Genomic DNA, 25,128 nt, shown 5'->3' on the forward strand with positions numbered 1-25,128 from the left:
ATATTAAAAAAAATTAGTCAAAAAATGCTAAACATATTTTCTGAAAATACGAACGAACGAATTCTGAAAGGGCTAAAACGAAAAATGTGTTTTAAATGCCATATATTATTATTAGCTCTCTTCTCAGAATCAGATACGCCGGCTGTGCTGACAAACACGTCTCGCGTTTATTTCCATTTCGTCCGCGGACGTGATACGGGCTGTCGCATGAAATAATTTCGGCTCTTGTGTGCATTGTGGAAAACCCTTTGCGACGCAGGCGAACGGTGCCTAACGCGATGGGACCGATTGCATTGTACACGAAAATACGATTTTATTGTCAATTTAACGAACGCCTGTTAGCATAAGAAGAACTCTCGATTTGCACAAGTGATAGATACTTAAAAATGCTCTGAATCGATTACCTGGACTTTTTTGACGTAGGATCCAGAGCTTCCTTATTTACTCAATTATGTATACGCACCTGATCCAATTTGTCAGAAGATTACACGAGAATGTAATATATTATTTACTCGTATACAAAAAATTCATTTATTAAAATATATGAGTAAATATTAAAATATATAATAATTTTTATAAGTATTAAAATTATTTATTAAATAATTTTAAACCAAATTTATCAATTATTTCTTGTCCCAAATTTATTAATAACAATGAGACTATTACACTAATATTAGCTTCCTCTATATAATGATGTGATTTATATATAACAAATTTTAAAAAAGTTTTCAGTAAATTTATGTTTTATAACAGAAATATTATCATGCAGACTACATAGTTCGAGTATTTTAAATTCCATCATAGAGAAATTCATACTCGGAATGCTTTCTTGACGGTAACGGCGTCTCCACCGGATGCATTATATTGCTTCCATAAACCAACCAACAATGTAACAAAGTATAAGAAAACCATAAAATAACGCCACGGTTTTAGATTTATTATATTCCACCATTAGTTTTATTTACATAATCAAAAACGAATAAAAATGCATAAACATCAAAAACTTTTTTCAAGCATACTCATAGATATTCATGAAGAATCAAGCTTTAAATAGATTATTTAGACGTACAAATAAATTTTTTATCATGCAAAGTTCGTTCGATTCATAATAATGAGTTTCGAAAACTAGTTTAAGTTAGTAAAATTTAAATTATAAAAAGTTTTGCAGATTTCACATAAGTACAGTATCGTGACTATGAATCTACAATGAGATGGTGATGAATTGATGGAAGACATTTGTAAAGTTGAACGTTTAAAACTTAAATAAGCAAAAACTGCATTTTAATTTAAAGTTACTCAACTATGAATATAAAGTAAAACTGTTGCGAAGTCCATATCAACAGTAATGATTGACTAAGTAATATAACACCAATAACAATTCAATCAAATTCACATTCCTTGATACTATGAACCGTCGTTCCCTTATGAGCTGACACAGATCTTAAATAAATTGAAACATTACCAGCATCTTGGCACTAGGGACCCTTATCTAAAGACACATTTGCAGATAGGGAATACACCGTTAATCGTACACCTTCGAATTAAGATAATATTCAGTGGACGCTACAATCAGACCGTATGCTCAACTAATGACTATTACCTCACTGCTAAAATCCATTAGGCAAATGAAATTATTCTGGAATAATGTAGATTGGATAATGTTCTTACACATGGTTAGATCAAATTATCATATGGAAAATAGTACCACAAATTTTTATAAATCCAAAAGAAATGTGTTAGAAATCTGAAGAATTTTGAATAAGTATGAATTGAAAATATAGGAGTGAGTTATCGTAAATTTGTCATACGTAATTCACATCATATCATTCAATATATATATATATATATATATATATATATAATCATTCGCAATATTTCAGCTCTGGAAACATGTATCATATCTTTATTTGTACCGGTTTCAGCAGACAATTCCAATAAACATAATAAATAGTCGAATCTCGTGGAAATCATCAAGCTATATATCACAAAGCTAAAACGTTGCTTCTCTAATAACAGACAAAATTATATTTCAGATCAGATAGGAAAGCAATTTCTGAAACGAGTATCTAACAACAAAATATGTATGAAATTTAGTACGTTTTTGATATAATTTTAAATTATTAGATAATTAGAATTAGAAACATATTCATTATATATATATATATATATATATATATATATATATATATATCTCAGGTATAAAAATGGTCGAGAAAGAAGAAAACATTATGAGAATCCTATTCTTATAAGAACATGGCTTTTCATGTAGCTCATTAAATAAAAAACTGCAAGTTATTTCAAAGGAAAAAATACAAGAGTCCTGTACAATGACAGCAGAATCGAAACATTTGTGTAAATATAATACACATATGATTTATTTTTATGTGTATTTATTATGATGTTATATATGCGTAAAAATATTGCTAAAGTATGCAACTGATTGTACTAGTTTCTGATGATTTATATAGTGTTCATTTATTCAAAACATATTCAGCACGATGCTTTTGAATTTGATTTATATATGAAAGTAATTTACAACAACATATGGGCGTACAATCAATTTGCAAGGAACAAATTTATTAAAATTTAGTAAAATAGTTTTATTTATATGGTATTATTCAAACTTGCAGGTACAAGATACCTGATCTTGTATATAATATTCACATATAGACAATATATGTGTGTGCATCGAAAAATAATGAAAATATTCATACAGAAAAGATAGCTTCGACTTTTCGATTGAAAATATATACAGAACGGATGATGAATTTTTGCTCCAATAGACATGCAAAAGGGTATGGATTTCTTAAAGTAACAATAAAACATACAATCATACTTGATACTTTCTTTTTAGAATTGAACACATTTTTGACTTTTACATTAACTTTTCACGTTAATATCGTATGTTGATAGAGTATAGTTGCCTCGTGAACGAAAATATTGAAATTTGTTATTTGTATTTTTACAAAAATGACAATAAAATTTGTTTTAAGAAGATTAAACGTTTGTTCTGCTTTGTGTACTATGTCCATATTAATTAGAAAAATAAAATTGAAAATGTGTTCAAAATATAGCAAAAATCTATCACTACAATCGAATTCGACAAAATTGAATTGAAATCGGTTGGTAAAGCTCTTTCTGCACGCATGCCGCAAGTAATTGAATCCTAAATTTAAATCAATATTCTATTAGTGAACAGCTTTGAATACAAATCCTGAAACACTACGTGTTAACGTTACACCGTAAGTTCGAGTGATTTATGAAATTCAAAGTAATTTTAAAGTTTTTGCTTATTAAGTTAGATCATGTGCTTTAAATAAATTCAAATTTTCTTCATAACAGTTTAATAATGCGGTGAACTAAAAGTCAAGAACCCAGACAGAAGATCTCACGATATCCAGCTTTTAACTCTTATAGTCAGTTTATCATACGAGAGAGACGTAATTTGAATTTATATCAAGCGTGTCGTTTAAGCGAACGCGTCAGGCTTCATGTACTTCAAATAATTTGCTAATATATATATATATATATATATATATATATATATATATATATTATATACATTTTAATGTAAAATATGTATTGATTCTATTAAAGAATGCATTTTATAATTCACTTAAATTCTAGACACACCACTTTATTTCAGATGTAAATATGTTTTATTTTAAGCTCAGTCTTTTTAAAAATGCTTCCTACCAATTAAAACTAAATAATTCCAACTACTTTCCAATATTTTTTATCTATATTTATTTCTCTATTTTTGTTTGCATTTGTCGGTGGGCAATACCGATCTTTTTATTTTGTATTCATCAAACGTCCTGCAACAGCATGCGTTGTGTCACGAACTTTCTGTCAAAAACTGATTATTCTATTTGCAAAACTGATTTTTGGAAAACGTCGAACGAAAACGCTTTCGTATTACATGTGATTTTCCCACATATCTTAAAGTAGAATCTGTTATTGACATTTCCATAGTCGTTGTGGAAAATCTCGATATTGCATTAACGCCACGTTCCTTCAGCACTTAATTTAAGACGAAGAGCTTTTATTGCAGTGCGTTTTCTAGTATCGCACAATGCAATTTCTCTTGCTTAGATATCCATTACGCGTTACAAATTTTATACCCATTACCATTAGTCAATTACTATTGAAAGCTACATGGAACATCATTCCTTCATTGAATCAAAGCGAAAACTTAGTTTCATCTATGTAGACTATAAAAATATTTAATAACTATAACAATATTAGACACTAGTAATAAAATATAATATAATTAGTAATCTCACGTGTATTGAAAAAGGTAGACTAATCTGAATTATGATTGACTAGGTGCAAGTGTCGTTTTGCCTCAAAGCTATTTTCAATATCTCACCGACATGTATAAATAATCGGCTTAATCAATATGAAATCAATATATTAATTTATACAATGTGAGAAACTTTTGCAGATGATTCAATTTTGTGCAAATTCTCCATACATGTTAATTATTTCCATACATAGTTTAAATATTTCAAATTATTGAACGAAATCCGAACATGCGCCTAACATTATACACACGTATTTTCCAAAATCATAGTCAAATATTCTAAATTTTAATGAAAATTAGTTACTAAATCATGTGTTACATAGCTGTAATATCTGACTATATTCTTCATGACCATAATCTCTATCATTTACATTTTTATACCTAAGTCGTAAAAAAATTAACAATTTATTAGGATTCTTTTGATTCCCAAACAATTCATTTCGAGCAGTTTCTGAAGAATTAAAATAGGTTCAGGATTTTTGGGAAGGAAATTTTTTGAACTTATTTGCTAATTGTAAAGAAATGCCTTAGCCCAACTAATCAATACAATTCTTTATCGAGTTTTATCTATTGACTTTTAAATTTTTCATGCAGTCGTTTTTAAGAAAACGTTGATGAAAAGTTAAGTCAAAAATTAACCTACGTATACACATATATAATTATACTTTTTCCAATTTTTGTATCAAAAATTCAGATTGACATATTTTTTGTAAAAATTTTCTGGTTAAAATGCAACCCCTTTTTGGGAAGTTAATAGTTACAGAAAAGTTGTACCTTCCATAGTATTGCAGTTATGTATTTAAATGTCATTTTAAATATGCAAAAAAAAATTGAATTTTCAAATTATTTAAATTTCAGAAGCACTAATATAGATAAACTTAAAAGGTTAGGTTCAAATATTTACATCTAACATGTGTAAATATCATAATATGCCCACCCAATTCCATTTTACTGAGCGGATCTCTATCTCATCGCCATAGTAACATCAATAAACATCGGTAATATTCCGCACTGTGATTTTGTTTTAGTGAAATATGATTGATTTGTTGTTTTATTATTCCAATTTATTTACCTTCAATCCTCGAAACAGTATAGAAATGATAACTCGCAATTTAGTATTTAATGTTTCATATTTTTCAAGCTAAAAAAACATCGCAGTCCACAACGCGACTGGATTTTTTATTATGTCAAATAACTTTACAAGATACTGGTTGTGAGGAGATAAGGTTAGTTTTTCTTAACTTTACATGAAATACTGTAGCTAAAATTGAAAATATTTATTATATTTTTAGATTTTATGCAGTACAAATATTTGTTTATATGTATTTATATGTATACATACATCTAATTATAGTTCCACGATTTTGACATTTTGGTATTTCAAATTTACCTTAAAAATATCATAGACTGGAAAATATTTATAAGTCAAGAGAAAACATTGTTGTAATAACAATTCCTATTTTTGGAGTTCTACTACGCGCTATATGTTTTTTTTTATTAAAATCATAAATTAAGATAATCTCTACAAAGATAACGCTCATGAATAAGAGTACTGGACCAAAAATGAAGTGATTATATATAAAAAGAATAAGTGTCTAATTTAATACCTACGTAAATCATAATAATTCTCATACACACAGATTTTATTTTTTGATATATGATCGTTCTCACAGAATTGGAAAAGTCAATATCGGAATTAAATATCGCAGAGTTTTTTCCATTTCAAACAACATAATAAATTATAATGAAAGATAAACATAAATATGAAAAATTTTGTGATGATAAAAATTATACACTTTATAAATAAACATATAAATTTGCAATTCGTATAACGATAACATATTTTTACAAAAATGATTGTTTATCAAACATATTAAATAAATACATATTAAATTTATTCTTATTTTTGCTAAATTATTTAAATGTATTTTTGAACTTCATACTAAACTAACATTTCACAGCATTAAAAAAACGAAATTTCGAGCTATTTTTTAATAAGTGTTGGCGAAAACTTCAATTTTGTGAATTATATTTTATTCATTTATGCATTTATATTATTATATAATTAATTAATAATGTATATCAATGACTGCATATAGTAATCAAAAACACACGTGATAAAGCAATTCATGTAGGACATTTATAAAAATATGATAATCATAAATAAATTATGCTATTTTCATTCCATTCATGAATATAAATTATTCATTATCCATTGTTCGTTAATAATTTTTCGAATGTATCAGGGTATTTAGTTTTGATATATAGATTTAACTTTCATGCTATTTACTGGCAGGCTTAAAAAATCAAGATGCACATAATATATTATAATTAGAAGGTATACGAATCGGCGACGTAATTTTCTCTTTGCATTACGAAAATCTTTACCCTCATCATAAACTTGGCATTAGCTTCGGGTTGCCACACATTAAACCATTATGGGTAATCCAGGTTAAAAGGAATTATATCCATCAGTTGATTCTGGCCCATAGTGGACGGAAGATCAAGAAACACGGTATTGTTGAACTAACAAACATTAATGATACACATAGTTATAGACCCATATACATACATACACACAGATATATATATATATATATATATATATATATATATATACTAGCAAATCAGACTCCGTTTCGCCACCAGATGGTTTCGTGAGAAAGATGAAGGTATTTTTTGTTTGTTTTATATTTGAAAAGGAAAAATTGGATTTTATTACACAACAGTAATGAATTTATTTCGATTACAAAAATGAAGTGTTTTTAGTTGAACTTCTCTAAGTAAATGTAAGTGAATCCGCAAATTATCCGTTTCATTAAAATGCTCTTTAGTAAACCACATTTTTTGTTTTTTGGTCTGACGTTAACGGATGGTTTTCCAACTCGTGAACAGGCAACGTAGAACTGCCTATGTGAAAAACAATGATTTTCTAAATAATCTATTTGAAATTTATCCCGCAAACACTAAGCGATTGCCCTTGCGACTTGTTATTGCGAACGCAAGGCGAGCTGGAAATTGCAATCGTTTGAAGTCAAACGGAAGACCAGTCGGAATCACTGGTATGTCACCAAATCGCCAGCAATTTTTGATTGAAGAGTGAAACTCAGTGCGTGTACATCATTATTCTTGGCGACAAGCATTGCTCGTTGACTTAACCAAGCATAATTCTGATAATTCTCACTAATGTCATTACTCGAATTTTTAATTACGGTACGTCAAGTTCCAGCAATTTGCATTAAAGCACGGTGCCATGCACCACCACTAATTTTCTTAGCTATAAATCTTGCGGAACCCGAGACTTTTCTAACGAATGCAAAATTGTCGAAATCGTTCTGGAGTTATATCGTCAGGAAGGAAAACCTGACTTATTTATATATATATATATATATAAATATATAATATATATATATATATATATATATATATATATATATATTTGTAGATATGTAGGGTGTTCCAGACCTTGACGTCAAGCCAAAACGGAGTGACAGTATTGATCTTAACTATCTTGAGAAAAAATTAGAAAAAAATTGTTTCACGTAGTTCGGAAATTATGAGCTTTTAAGTTATCGTGAATGGTTAAGGTTCCAACCATACCAACCAATTTAGAAAACGTTATTTTGCCAAATAAATTATTTTCAATAAATTTCAAAAACAACTCATGCAATCTGAATATGAGTAAGTGGGCATGTAAAATTAATTTTAGAAGTGTATGTCATAAATTTCGTGTTTCGAATATTAAATGAATTTATTAAATTGCATTCCACTTTAATAGTTAATTCAATTACCATATTGTTGGGTAAATGTTATCCAACTTTCCGTTATGAAACGATCATTTGCATCGATTTCTCAATCTACACAGTCATGAGTTCTAAAATTGTCAAATGCTAATGGTTTTCGTCGGACTGTGCTACTAGACCGCATTGTTTTCACAGAATAAATGAGATGGAGAGGAGACACTTCAAATTCACTCCTTAAAGGCAATTCATCATCTCTTTAAAATCAATATATTATGCAGGTGTTAGTTAGAGAACCCTGAAACAACAGACGAACTCATCTCCACTAATAAACAGACGACTCATCGCTTATTCCATTAAGGTTTGCAGACTGAAATGTTAATCACTGGATCGAATTGAGATATTATATAAGATAACGTATAATAAAATTATATAAGATGTGACACAAAACTTGAACTAAACAAAGCTTTTGCCACGTGGCTCCATGGTAAAAGCTTAGATCTTGCAACTATATGATCCTGATTCTATTCCTGTTCCGGAAATCTTGATATCTACCTAAGTTTTCACGATTTGCAATGAAAATACAAAAAAAAAAATAATTTTCTAAATAATCTTCATATACGACTTTTGTATTTCAAAATATATATATTTGCGCCATCATAAAACATTCATTTCATGAAAAAAAAATGTATTCCAAAATATTTTTCAAGATTCATTGTCCAGGAAAAATGAATATGTTCAGTGATTAAAAAAATAAAACAAAACACATTAAAATTGAAAAATACCGAACGAGCTTTACTTCAAATTCATCTAACCTTTAATCTCTTAATCGTCGAGCACTACGTATGTTTTGTTTTGAATAAATATTGAGAACATATTGGAAACTTTTTCATTTCGCTAAAACGCTCGCAAAAGTCAAAAGTGTTTTCACAGTTGGTCAGACAAACAAATTCTATAAAAGTTTATGAATATGTTTGCATATGCTTAACTTTCATTTATCGTGAGGGTTTAAAATCACATTAAATTTAAGCATATCATATATTATAAGAATAACTTTTCTGTTACTTGTGAATCATAAATCATGTACGTACTTAAATTTTATGGGAATTTTTTTTCGTAGTATTTGATTAACTAATAAGTTAAGTAATTATTATTATTAATATTTATTGAAATAAATATGACATTATTTATCAAGGATTATTATACTTTGACCTAATATAAAAATTACTATGGTGAATTATTGAAAAGTAATCTATTGCATTAATATAAATGAGCGCATTTAAATAAAGACTCAACTCGCATCATTTTATGATTTCTCTAATTAGGTAATCAAATATATTATAAATATAGAGCATTTATGTTTTGATGGAATATTTTATATTTAAAATGCAAACACATTAATGAATGCATAATTACTGGCCCTTTCTAGATACATGGTTTTGATATATAATTGAGGTTATAATTTGCATAAAAATATTTTGAGAATAAATTTACTTAATATAATTATGTAAAACATCTTATAAATAGTTTATTATAATGTGATCAGGTAATTTATACAATATACATAGAAAAAAATTAAACATTTTAATGTTAATCAAAGTGTTATAAAATATGTATGTTGTATATAATCGTATCACTTTTAAATTTAAATAATTGGAAGTAAATATAGAGCACTTATTTCCATACCAAATAGATTCTATTGATTTTTTACATTCTGTTTATTTCCAGTTCAGTATGAATAATTTATTGTGATGAAATACACATATAAATTTTCAATGTTAACATATATTGTATAGCTCCTCACGATTTGTAGAAAATTTATATTCATTCATAATACTTTTTCAACTAAATATCTAAAACTGATGTTAATGATTAAATTTCATATACAATTATATACTTTTACCATAGTAATATCTATGGACGTTTGTTAATCAAAGTTCCCAAATACATGGTATGCATTTTAACTAGCAAACGTGTGTGAACATTAATTAATATGTTAATATGTGTGATCAGCAAAATCTCTAGAGTAATACAAGGCTTATTGACAAACACAAATAATGCTCATCTTGCAAGCATTTATATATATATATATATATATATATATATATATATTTGTTTTATATTAGGAAACATTGCTTGAATTCTATAATTTTAGTACATATAACAAAATATTGTTGCATTTTTTGAATAAAGATATTATGTTTTGTAAACTTTTTATAGTTTGAATAATTTCTAATGATTTTATAATCGAGCTAAGCATAGCTTTTGAGATTTGTCATCAAGATCTGGGCATGTTGTTTCTCTTACCAAAATAATATTGAAGTATGTAACAAAATAGTATCAATGACAAGAAAAGTTTAGAAATAATGGTTTATATATGTAAATATAGAATCACTTTGTTCTCGGTATTTATAAAAGCTATCATCGCAAAATGATTCAAGTACTACTATACAACAGCAAAGAACAAAACGATTCCAAATAAGCAGAAATACAAAACATAAAACAATAGAAACGTCTGTTATTTTGCAAAACGTTATTGTTCCAATGCACATGCTTCGAATTGTTTGTGAACGACTAGGGCATTCAGCATAAATAATGGGCCATTTTATTTGTAGCATTTCACTAAAGCTGGCATATTTTATTGTGAAGTATTGATTCAGTGCCTTTTGTTTAATTAGTATAATTGTAATTGTGAAATTCATAAGTCGCGAATGGTATGGAACGCCGAGCTGACATTATGACAGATAGACAACTTCTGAATACAAATAAAAACCTTTTATGTTAATTACATTTCTGTGAATTCGAAAAAATTAATTATGTATATATATATATATATATATATATATAGTGAATAAATAAGTGTATGCATATAGCAAATTGCTATAATTGAGAGAAAATTAAGATAAATTAAATATTAGAATCATACCTTTCATGCCTTCATATAAAGAAGTGTTATAGTGCAAAATTTTTAAAATTGATATTTAAATTAAATTGGTGCTCAATGAATATTTCTATAGTACATTATTAGAATTTTTATTTGAATGATTTTAATGTAGCAAGAAATTCCATTACTGTATATGCCATGTTTACTAACGTGGAGAAGTAAAATTATGTGAAATCTTGAAAATGAGGATTATATAAAGCTTAAAATTATGAGAATAAAAAGGATTATTTATGTTCCAATATTTGAACAATTTAATCAAATCGATAATATATCATTTTATAAATAAGCAAAATATTTACAAAATGGCTCCCCGATATGGTGCAGTTTGCACAATAGTGCACATTATGTTTGCAGAGTGTTTAAATATATCACAATAAAATTATAGATGAAATAATTAAAAAATGTATATCGGTTTACAATTTTATATAATTTTTATTACAATTTTTTCCTCTAATGATACAGTTCTAAGAATTAAAATGTATCTAACAATCAGTGAAATTGTAGGTTTACAGATATTTGATAAAACAAATGTACAAAAGTCTCCTATTACTAAAACCTAATTCATTATAATCAAAATATAATGTAAACACCGATGACCTTACCGATAAGAGCTATACGGTTATTTTTTATTTTTAGAATGGCCTTTGACCGAATATTTTTGCCTTTGTTTCTGATTCGAAATTATTCTTCCACGAAACTTGAATTTGTAACCATAATTGAGTGAGTATTTGCATTCGAAATGGAATCACGTCTGCAATCGTAACATTATCAGCGTAACGATGTTCGTCTAGTAATAAGACAAAGGTAATATCGAAACCGATATTTCTTTGTCGAAGGAAATTCAATTTAAAGCACTGTCTGTTAAGTTAATGTTTCAAGGTAGAACATTGTAATAAAATCGAATTAATATGTATATTGCGTGATATTCTACAAACATTTGCTTATTATAAAATATATTCATAGACGATATGATTTACTTCATCAGTTCTTTTGTTGACCATAAAATAATTGAAACAAACGTTATATAGGTAAATTTTATATTGTTATTTCCGACTTCCCAAAAAATAAATTACATATATTTTTACGATCAGAACGTTTTTAGAATCCTCATCAAAGGGGGTTGAATGTTATTTTAATAATTCAAATCCGTACAGTTGAAATCGTTGACGAAAATTTGTATTTACACATACATACATACATATACATACACATATAACCATACATAAATATTTTCTAAGTTGAGTCAAGATGTGCAGAACATCTTGGAATGTAAAGATATGCAAATATAATCATTTTTTTTTTTCGATAATGTAACTTACGTGAATAATAGTAGTTTTAAAAAAAATTATGATGATTATATTATCTTTTCCAGAATAAACCATCGCCATGGCCGAGCGAACAATGCCATCGACCTCGACGCTGGTCAAATACGACACCCCGTTTTTGGTGAAGACTTCCGAAAGGAAATCATCCATGAAGACCGACAAATGCATCGCTGAGAATGCCGAGAAACGCGAAACCGAAGAAATACTCAACTCAATATTGCCGCCCAAAGAATGGGAGGAAGACGGGAAACTTTGGAGGTATGGTCAAGCTTTTAGTAACAGAGGAAACTATTCAAATAACATAGAAAAGTTTAGCAAATAAATTTTGCTAACAAAAAATTTACACAAAAGAGCAGAAATATGCGAGAATTCTTATATAGGACAAACATTTTAGATAGATAATACAGGCCAACAAAGAAAATGGTGCGAACGATTTTAATGCTGTTTTTAAGTATATTTGGGGCACTGATTTCAAAAATGACATTGGTGTTTTTCTATGAGCTTTAGTTTTCAAGATATGATATATAAGGAATGAAAGTACAAAATAGTAATACAATTCAGAATGTTATTTTAATGAGATATGCATACTCGTACATACAAACTTACAAGACCCATTCGGCCTTAGTTGGGACATTAGTTGACACTTTTCCGTGACGACCTAGAATGGACCTGGTTTCGGCAACTTTTTTCCAAGTTCCAAACCAGAGCTGATACAAAAAAATGATTTGCATTTGAAAACAGCGCAAAAAATACTATAAGAATCAGCTCTAAAATTTGATGCACCAAATAAAAAAAAATTGTAGGCCTGTGTATATTTTTTCTATCTTTGATCCTTTGAATATTTATGGCAGGAATAACATTTAGAATCGTTTCATAATTTATGGCTCATAGACAAGAATGATTGTCTAAAATTACTCTCATTAAAAATAGCTTATGGTAAACTTTAAAAAATATGGCAATATTATTAACATTACTTTTAAAAGTGCGGTGAAGAGAATAAAATATTCAATGTACAATACTTTTTTGAAAACAGTATTTGCGATAGTCGATAAGAATAAAACATTACAAAATCTACTTTTATGCTTATTATAAGTCAATTGCATGACATCATTTTCCACGATTTTGTTCAAAAAATATTGTGATTGCAATTACAAATTTTCCTGAGAGAAAAGTTTATCAGTGCGTCTGTTATATTACACATTGCGGGCGACAGAAACTCAAAAGCCTTTTTTTAACAAATAAATGACAAAATGAAAATCTGATAAAAATATTACATCCAACGTATACTTGATATATAAACAGAATAAATTGCTGTAGAAGTATTATCATTTTTATCATTACATTTTGCACCCGTGTTCAATTTATCCACTGAATGAAAGGGTAGTAGGTAACTTTTGTAATTCGTGAAAGTACGGACAAAAACTAAGATGTCGTTTATCTAAAGATCTTTCCTTAGAGCAAAAGAGTCTCCATTGCTATGAGACAGACTTAATTTACCACTTATTATACATTTACCCTACAGATGCAGGATTAAAGTATAATACTGTATAATTTCCCTGGGAACCACCTGCAATACTGGAAATAAGCTTCAAGTTTGCTAACTCTACATTAAATTAAATTATTTTTATATATACACAAGTCTATGTACTAAAAGCTCTTTAGTCTGGTTATATGTTATATTTTGTCGCAAATCTTTTATCAATAGCTTTTAATATTTCAATTTTCCCATTTTCATCATTTAGCTTCAAACGATTGCTATCAAAGGCTTATAATTAATCCGTCGATTGACTTTTGGTATGTCGAAAACATGTCATATTTATTAAATATATTTCTAGTACCTTGTTAAAAACGATTTTATATATTTATTGACTGTATTTGAATGCGAAGATGTCTCCGACAAATGCTGGATACTTATTTGTCATATTTACTCCGTTTGCGACATAACATTGGTATTTATTTCATATTACGTAGGCTTGTATATGTCAAAGCTTTTTATATGCTGCAGACAGTTCAGAGCTATATTTAGATTAATAATTATATCCAGAATATTAAAATCATGCACGGTTGGTGAAAATTATTTTTTGTTGGCTGACAGCCAAACCTATAAACATATTAAACTTTAACACTCATATATTATAACTTTATTTATAATTTACTTGATTTTTATCGCCGTATTTATGACTGTATACATTACTACAAATGATGCTTGTTAGAAATTTCTTTTATTTTCTAAGCTATTTATATGATCTTGGGTATATTTTTAACTGTTTTAAATAAATCAAAAAGTTATATTTCTACTCTAGTTTCATTTGTATTAATCAGTCGATGTATTAATAAAGATAGAAACAAATCATATTCAATAACATCTCAACAAGAATTTAAAACAAAAAAAAATAATTTGCAGTCAAATTATTAACAATATATTATAACAATAGTTTTGCAACACTCGAAGAAAATATTATGCTTCCTATTTTTTGTTCCTATCCAGTGCTAAAAATATTAGTATTTGTACTTGAAACATAATTGATAATTAACTAATGTATTATTAGTTTGATGATAGCATAATGCGTAACTGTATTTTTCATTTCGTACTTGAACAATGTTTTGATGCAAATTCAACCTAATTTAATTAAGTAACTCATTTCTCGAACTTTGCATAAATGAAATTAATTTACAAGATCCTAACTTTCTTGTCCAATGTCTGCGCAGCAAGAAACACCTGTTGCTCGTTCAGCATTTGGTGTGCAATATTAATTGAAACACAATTCCAAGTAGCATTAACAAATTAATTGCTACTGATACTGTATGCTACCTAATACTGGTAAACTAAGATTATATATATATTTTATTTATTAGTAATATATTACTATGTCCATCACAGGTCACAGCTTGTTCTTTCGTTTATTTTTTTCTGGCTACCAAAATCTTCAAAGTGAACTTTTATGTGCACTATTCTATATAACCATAAAGCAATATCCATGGTCGTTTATTGTATGCGTTTATATACGCTCGTGTGTGCTAAACCAATAAACGCAGCAAACAACAACATCGGATCCGTTTGTTTAATTTACCGCGGTATAAGGTATTTGACGTGCGGGCGCGATTTTGACGCTGTCGGTGATATTGAACCACCCGAACAAGTCTCGTAGTATGTATTTGCATGCATTTTGTTCCCATGACTAAAGCAGCAATTTTTGTACCATATTTGTTTTTAAATTTCTCATTAGGTTAATGGCATATTCAGCTTACTTGTTAATATAAAATCATGATTACATTATTTCATAATTAGTTCATTTATTTCATTCTATGTAAGACTCATATCTTTCTTTGGAGTTATAAGTTTTACGTAGACATGGGTTATTTGTCAATAACTGTGTATTTGAATTGAATCCTTCACTACCTTTTTTAAAAAAAAAAACATAATTTTTATTTTCTTTAATTAATTTTAAAATATTGTTCAGAATGAATACATAATTAAAACTTTCATTTTGTGACTGATATTTGAAAACGGTAAATGCAATTTTATTTTTGACTTTTTAATATAAAGATTATATATATAGCAACAAATTTAACGTGAGCATATCCATAATTAATCAATGTATTTTATGTTATTATATCATATTTAATACATCGGCTTCGCCATTCAATAGATATTCAAGCCATTTGCTAACCTAGCATCAGATTTGTAGTCAATATCAAATACTAATATAATAACGCATATATTAATTTCATCAAAGCTATTAATAACGTGATTCGATATTATTGGTGAGCAGCAATTTTTTTATTATGAAAATGATTTGAAGTTATCTTGTGAAATCATTTCAGAAATATGTGAAAATATAATTTGGATAAAATAGAATTGGCCCTAAAAGTGTTAATAATGAAATAAAATCATCAGAACATTAATTACATTTTTTGAGCTATTTTGATTGACATCAATTAAATATAATTATAGATAGTAGCTACCCTAGTTGGTAATCGTTATTAGATACAATTTATTGGATCAAGTCAATTATTTGAGCCTTCTTAATTCTGACGTAAGAAGCTGCGGAATGATTTAGGGTGATTTTCTAATTTGTGATTATGATTAGTGGATATTGTTTTTATAAAGTCTTTAATATGTACCTTCAGATCATTATGCAAAGTTTTATTGCTCACGTACCGGGGTGTCATCATTCTAAGTAGTTCATATTTTTTTATTTTCAATAGCAATCAGAGTATTATATTAGCTAATTAGCAATCAGAGTATTACACAAGCCTACAATTTTTTTTTGTTTGGTGCATCAAATGTTAGAGCTGATTTTTATAGTATTTTTTGCGCTGATTTCAAATCTGCAAACCATTTTTTTTGTATCAGCTCTAGTCTGGAACTTTGAAAAAATTTGCCGAAACCAGGTCCATTCTAGGTCGTCACGGAAAAGAATTTTTCACAGTGTCAACTAATGTCCCAACTGAGGCCGAATGGGTCTTGTAAGTTTGTATGTACGAGTAGGTACATCTCATTAAAATAAATTACTGAATTGTATTACTATTTTGTACTTTCATTCCTTATATATCATATATGGAAAACTAAAGCTCATAGAAAAAAAACAATGTCATTTTTTAAATCAGCGCCGCAAATATACTTAAAAACAGCATTAAAATCGTTTGCACCATTTAATGTGTTGGCCTGTGTTATATATCATTTATTCACACACACTTTCAAATACACATATAAATTATTGTGATAAATCTATATTCATAGTTGGAGATCACTCCAATGAGTAGAATCACCAATACTGTTCGTATTGGGCAGCTTATTTTTAGTCTTCTTGAAACAGGTGTCTCAAGAAGCTGAGTGACTATAGAGTTTGAATGATCTAGTTCTAGTTTATGAAAATGTTTTACACTGTTGATTTTTATAATTCTGTTCATAAATTCATTATGAAGATCGTCGTGTAAGATCTTATTGCTTACGAGCCATGGAGCATCAGTGATCTGTCCTAATATTTTCGACTGGACACATTGTATTTGCTCGCACAGTCCCAAAATGCCATAAGACCATAATACGTAAAATTTATATGTTTAAATATTTTTAACAGCAATCAGAACCTTACGTCCTATGAGCTGTTGGGCTGAAACTTCTCCTCACTTCGTATTTTTTAGATGGTAACCCAATTGTTAATCCATCCATATTTGATGATATTTGTTATTAGAATTAATCTAATAGGGTTGACTTTTTTATTAGTGCAGCAATGCCGGGCAAGGGCTATTTTCACTTGGAAACATATCGATATCTATATTTCCAAGTAAAAATCGTTGTCACTGCTGCCTGACAACAGCCTGCTCGAAGTGGGTATCGAACCCGGGACCTCTAAAACAAGTCCCGTCGCTTACCTACGGGCGAGCCCAATACGTAAAATTGAATTTCATTTTATATACCGTTGCTCTAATTGATTTGACAAATAAATGTCAAGAAGTACTTGTAACATGAACAAAATATTTACATTATTTTTAATTAGGTAGGAAACATTGCTATTACGCAAAACAATGTGAAAAACATATATATACCTCCATAAAATGCGTATCTCTTGTGTGTTTCATGTAACCTTTAAAAAAAACCGCTGATTTGGCTACATAGTAAGTGCTTCGTCTCGAACCGTATTGATGTGATTTTCATTATTTTGATGTCCACAGACAGCAGGTGTCCAGTACGCCCGCGATTCGTATGGACGTCGTAAATCTCCAAGAGCAACTCGACATGAAATTGCAACAGAGGCAGGCGCGTGAGACTGGCATCTGTCCCGCAAGGCGAGAACTCTATACCCAATGCTTCGACGAGCTTATTCGACAGGTGATTGATCACTTGCTCTACGCTCCTTTACTTCTTTCTTCCATTAGATTTACGTAGATGTATAATTTTATATTGACACAACATGTGACGTGTATTGAAGCGTTGCTTGTATTGCCAAAGACGTCTATAATTTTTTTTTCAATTTTCAATTGACGTGTGCACGTCGTATATTGTAAGGGTAATATTGTAATTTATATATGATATACAAGAAAAACGCCGCAGTATTAAAAAATAAGGAGGTTTAATGAATGTTGAAGTCAGGAATATATTTGAAATTGCACATATTCATTCTGGTTTGAATATATATCAAACTGTTGTGAAAATGGATACGTCATTTAGCTTAAAAATAAAAACTAGTGGGGCGCATGGCATCGTGCCTTAAGGCAAATTGCTAGAACTTCCTGTACCAAAAAAATTTTTTTTTTAAAAGAATAACATTTCTGAAAAAAAATTACTCTAAAAAATTAGATTTTTGAGAAACTATGATTTTTGACAAAAATTTACTTTTTTTCAAAAAAAGACTTTTTGAAGAAAAGTGTATTTTGAAATATTTTGGAATGTTTGAACTTTTTTTCAAAGCAATCGTACTGCTTTAACTGCATAGAGACGAAATATCGAAGCCCGTAAGCGCCGCGCCGCCGTCTATCGGATAAGCATTGGTACGGAACCCATAGGAATGTAAACAAAATTTATACTTATTGTTAAAATCTCTATAAATATCTGATAATTTGATGTGCATATGTCTAATGATCATTTTTGACCGCCAGATGGCATTTTTATTTACTTTTTTACTAGATCTCCGAAACCGCTAGACCTGCCATCATAAAAATTTTATCAGTTCTTCATCTTGTTAATACAAGTGATTATTAAATTATTCAAATCCGACGCTCCGTTCTCTTAAAAACTGAGTTACCGTTTTTGTCACTTTTTGCCCCATATCTTCGGAACGGCTAGACCTGCCTTCGCCAAAAACTAAACAGTATGTCTCCTTATCAATACAAATCGAATGTTTTTTCAATTATCCAAATCGTTTCATCCGTATTCCCGAAATCGTCGACGAAAATTTGTATCAGAATACACATACACACGCACACACATACACACACATACACACACACATACATCCATTTTTTTCTAAGGTATGCCAAAATATTCAGAACCTCTGAAACGTAAAGATATATAAAAATTTTCATTTTCGATTTTTTTGCGATTACTATAACTTACCTTACGGGAAGTTAATAAAGCTAATATTAGGTTTTGATTGTTAGAGCTATATCAAATAGAAAATATTTAAGGATAAATTTTTCTTGGATATCGTTTTTCAAAACATTTCACATTAAATTATAAATATTGTACTAATATGGCCATCTGGAGCTTGCATGCAATATTTGGAGTAAACAAGATTTAGGCGACAAATATTATATTAAATATGCTAAAAATAGCACTGTAATTCTTCATATAAGTAAACAAACTTTGCATATTGATATCCTACATTCAAATATTTTATTTATCAAATTCCTCACTTAAATTCTTTTAAAATATCTTAATCATAAAAATTTAAGTAGTTTGATTTCAGTTCTAATTTCTTAACATTGCATTGAGAATAAGTTGATATAATATATAATATGATGTTGTTTCCCCGCACAAATTTAAATTTAATTTATTCTTATAGCAATATGTGTTTTTATCGCTTTAATATGCGCGCATACAATATTGAATTATGCTCTCATACACCACATTTGCATTTTATTGAGCTTGAATCTGTAGTATAAAAGTAAATGTTATAGAACATAATCTCAATATCAAAGTATTAAATTTCCATAGAAAAATGCGAAATATTCTCGTCATCTATGTTTGAAGTAGTGAACAAAACATTAGGTCTCAAAAAATGTTAACAAAACATGTCTTTATAAATCTTGATGCGAAAATCCCAAAAATATTTCTAGGTGACCATTAACTGTAGCGAAAGAGGATTGCTGCTGCTTCGTGTCAGAGACGAAATGAATATGACCATGGAGGCGTATCAGACTCTGTACTGCAGCAGTGTCGCCTTTGGAATGAGGAAGGCGCTGCAGGCTGAACAGGGTCGAGAAGATCTCATTGAAAAAGTTGAAAAACTTGTGACTGAACGAGATGAACTGGAGAAAGTGAGTTTTAAAAAAAAATTAAGAAAATATTGATCTAATAACTTTAAGGATCAAAGGTTTTTTCCTTTTTGTTTAATGCTATTTTATTGATATATTACATAAGAGCATACACTCGTCAAAACAGTTACCTACTTAGTTGATATTGTCAATAGATTTAATGACTAAATAATGACAAGAAATTCCTTGGATACAAATTCACTCTATACCTTCCTCAGGCAGAATAAAATACTATTTGCCTTTATATTTATATATGCAAGCACAAAATTTATACAAGCCGATAAATAACCCCACTGGACATAATATATTCAAGCAACGGACCTTTTATGCAATAGCTCTCGTAAACCTATAAATTTTACAAGGAACATGAGTTGATAAGAAAAGTTACCCAAAATTCAACTACAGACGTCTTGAATTCCTTGTTGAAATATGTTCCATTATTTTACAAACTTGGGTATTTTGTGCCAAGAATGCTATGCACGTCGCCGCTGTTGATACAGACAGCATCACTTTAAAATTAGGTTCAAGGAGTAGAAGGAATTGCTCGCTTATATAGTACTACTTGATAAAAATTTGTATGGTAGAATAGTAATACTCTACGTGTTGAAAGAGTAGTAATAACCCTTCATATGAACAAACAGATCAGTTATTACGTATGAATAGGTAGGATACTTCAAGAGATGCTGGGCACACAAAATAAGGACCTTCAAAATAATAATGGTTTTCAAGTTAGATTTGTGATCCACCTATATATTTTTAATTTTAGGTGGTGACCGAGCTTAAGAATAAAGCTGAACAAGTGGAAAGGCGAGCAGAAGAAGTTAGAGCTGCCGAAGATAAGAAACACGCAGAGGAAGTCCAATTTCTCAAGAAAACTAATCAACAACTCAAAGCCCAACTGGAAGGCATCATCGCGCCGAAAAAATAACTTGTATGAAATATTGTATTGTATTAGTCTGGGTAATAAAATAGAGATGTATGACTTTCATGACTTTTTGTTATATAATAGAATAGAATTTCTATTCTATTGAAGTTACTAGGTAACATGATGCGAAATAAATTCACAATTCATTATATTTTTATGCCGTTCTGTATAATTCTCTTTATAATAATTGCTGATTTTATGGTTCATAACATATAACGCACGCAATAAAACACAACAAGATATCAAATTACGATCAACTTTTATCACATCTGTATTAAAACTGTCATACACCATACAATGATTAGAGAATAGAGATACATATTACTACTTTTATTAGAGGATAAGGAAAAATTAGATTTTTCTAATAAATCATTCTTCTGCTTCTATTTTTTCATCTATTTATATTTTTTAAATCCAACCAAATAATGGAATTGAATTTTTAATTGGAATTGAATATTTAATTTGATACAAAATATATATTACTCAGGTATTTTTTTGAAAAAGTAAATTTATCATTATATATGGATTCAGGGGTCGATTATCCAATATCCAGCATGTATATTACCATATATGAGATAATTCGAAATTAAATGAACTAAATAAAACCTCATTTAAAATTCATTGTTCGGAAATGATCGAATATAATTTTAATAGATATACGAGTACGAGCAATTATCATCAATGCATACATGAAAAATTATATTACGATGGAAATTGGAAAATTATCTATGGTCAATAAATACATATAATGATATGCTCTATATTATGAATAATTTTATTTAAAAATGACTTTCTATTATTATTTCTATTATTAAAACAAAAACTTTTATTATATCGCACCTTAGTTGAAAATAAATTAGAAATGAAATGAATTTAAAAAAATAAATATTGAAGAAAATAATTGCATTAATTTCATTGCAATTAATTTAATATTTATTTTATAATATTTAACGTTATAAAGAAATTATATACGAATAATTAAATTATATCCATGAGAATTTATTTTAACGTTGTCATTGTCCAAATACAACGAACTTTAACCTTAAAATGATAAAAATTCATTAAACTTTAAAAAAAACTATATGTGTGTAAATGATCTTTTATTCAAATTGGGTCAAGAACTATATTTCTTAGAATTGGGCTATATGTTTTTCTGTATTTTTGGGAATTCTAAAAAAATCCTAAAATTTTCAAATTTGTCTATCTACTTGTCTTAGTATTTATCTTAAGCTATTTGTGTTTGACATATTTTATATAATTTTTTGTAATAGACAAATATATCTCAAGTTTGTAACGTCTCTCTATTTATGACGTTACATGAATTGGTACATAATTTTAAATTAATACGAGTCACATATTTTATGTGGAAGATTTTCTTCGCCTACCTACTCAATATGCTGTCGAAAGCAATTTTCATAAGTCTAGCACATAAGTTATGATACTTATGGAAAGATCACATCAAGAAAAAATATGTGAGGAACAATAATATGTCCGCATTTTTATACCACGACATAATGGATTCGACACAAGTGTTATTATATTTCGTTTTGAGGAGAGTGGTATTAAGAAGAGCAATATCTATGGGAAAAATCTAGAAATGGTTTGAAAAGAATTGTGAAACTAAAAGTAGACAATGTATTTTTTTCTAACGTTACGTAATTATGAAAAAAGTTTACACATGGCTTATTAACAAAAAATAATCGGAGTCCAGTAAATTAAAATATAACTACATATTGTAGGGGAGACTGGGTATGGTTGTGACAAGGTTACGGTAGTGACAGTGATCATAACAGCTAAACTATACTGATTTTAAGATAGGATCCAAAAGAAGAAAGAAAAAGTATGTTTGTTCGAACAAGTTTCCATTATTGCATTTAGTCAGCGCCCTACATTCCTACATTAAAATGATCTGTGGACCAAATAGCTTTTAAAGAGCTAATCCTTCGTGTTTAAAGACAGTATTTCAGTATTTGCTTGTAGACAAATATTCAAATTACAATTTAATTCACTATTTTTTCAGAATTATTGCTGATAAGAAAGTACCACAACCATACCCAGTCTTTTCTACACAATTATGTACAAAAAATCTCAATCTCGATCCAAATTTCAATTCAAAACGTTTATTATTTGATTTTATTAAAGTATCGCAGTTAACGGGAATGTTTGAAAATAAAAAGTTATTTTTCAAAATAATGTAGTATGATATACTTTTGTATATTTTGTATAATGTTATAAAATTAAATCTTTTTCCAATAATAACGTGTAAATAAGAATGATATAAATATTTTTCATACTTCACAATTATCTTCTACCTTATAGAATAAACAGCAAAATTGTGATATTTACAAATGTCAAAATATAAACTTTGAACCCAATTTTGAGTAACCAAACTAATTTGCGAGTTTACTTATTCGATTAAACGCAAAAAAGATATATCGAACTTTTCAATAGATATTTCAATCTACATAACAGACTGAGAAACCTTTAATATTTTTATTGTGAAATATTTTAATAGCCAATTAGACAAATAAAAATAAAATAAATGTTTTTCCATAGTTTATAATTGTTTTTTGCTTCTTTCCATTATAAAATATACCTTAAAATGTTATGTTTCCCAATGTCAAAATGGACAGACAGTAAATGAACTTTGAACCCAATTTTGAGTAACCAAACTAAATCAATTAAAACGCAAAAAAAGATATATCGAACTTTTCAATAGTTATTCCAATTTACATTCCAGTCCGAGAAATCTTTTATATATTTATTTCGAAATATTTTAATAGCCAATTAGACAAATAACTAGTAAATTGAATATTTTTCAAAGAGTATTTTCCAACTTGTAAAAGAAAATAATGATTCAATAAAGTTTTATACGCAATGTAACTTTATACGAGTTGGAAATTATTACAGAAGTCAATTAATGAAGTAAAAATGTAAAAGGAAGTAACATATAGTAATTAGTGTTTTTATATTTATACATAATAGCATGAATTTTCACTTTATAGACGTCATTTATGTTTATTAAAATGTATAAGAATTTGCTCGTGCACCACATGTTTTTGCACATTGACGAACTATGACTACTACAAAAAACATTTTTTAGTATCATGTTGACGACTATTGAAATTATGAAAATTATTGTGTAAAATTGGCTTCTTTGATATAATCGTCGCTCATTTATCGTAAAGTATATAGTTTAGTACGGTATAAGATATAGTGTTAATTGATAACAAAAACAGAAAACGCGTGATCTGGTTCGTGACATCGCGACTGACGCAGTTCAAAAGACACTATTTATTTGTATATACGTACCTTATGAAAAAAACATCAATTTTAATACACTATATGCATTGTAGAGCATCCTTCTTCTGTTGTCATAAAACTCAATTATTATTATTTAAATTACATACGCAACTTTGTGCAAAAACATTTTTAATACACCTTATGCAGTATTAATCATCCTGCATATGTGTAGTCATTCATTAATTATCGCAGTTGCATACTACACATAACAGGTAAGTAATTCGTATGCAAAGTAATTTCATATTACACGAATTTATTATTTGATTTATTTTTATTTTGAAATATTGCTAGTGGCATAATTAATGTGATGATTAATGATTGATGTGATTTTTAAACATTTTAGAATAGTTATTATAAGTAAAACGCATTTGAGACTTTCAATATAATATTATGATCAACATTGTGTGAAACATTATAACAAATGAGTTGCAAATTCCATAAAAATATCACACGTGCTAATTACCTCAGTTACAATTGATTACAGAATTTAATTGAATCAATACTAAACAACACAATAAAAAAACTGCAATCACAATAAGACTCTTATAAATCATTGATTTTAATTAAAACCACAGGCTGTGACAACTTAATTAAAAATGCCACAGCTT

General features: G+C 28.3%; 2 protein-coding genes across 2 annotated transcripts in view; one reads left to right on the forward strand and one right to left on the reverse strand.

Moving 5' to 3' along the window:
- The window catches only part of LOC113371693 (calcitonin gene-related peptide type 1 receptor-like), a 196,694-nt gene that overhangs the window by 133,260 nt on the left and 38,306 nt on the right, over positions 1 to 25,128 (reverse strand). The window lies entirely within an intron of this gene.
- LOC113371696 (33 kDa inner dynein arm light chain, axonemal-like) lies at positions 12,377 to 21,220 on the forward strand. The gene is made up of 4 exons (XM_026612347.1): positions 12,377 to 12,573; positions 17,992 to 18,148; positions 20,095 to 20,295; positions 21,059 to 21,220. The coding sequence occupies exons 1-4, from the start codon at positions 12,377 to 12,379 to the stop codon at positions 21,218 to 21,220; spliced, it is 717 nt and encodes a 238-aa protein (XP_026468132.1).

Source organism: Ctenocephalides felis, unplaced genomic scaffold, assembly GCF_003426905.1.
Source record: "Ctenocephalides felis isolate EL2017-DRISC unplaced genomic scaffold, ASM342690v1 CF-g0.4_SCAFFOLD_01492, whole genome shotgun sequence".
NCBI classification, from domain to species: domain Eukaryota; kingdom Metazoa; phylum Arthropoda; class Insecta; order Siphonaptera; family Pulicidae; genus Ctenocephalides; species Ctenocephalides felis.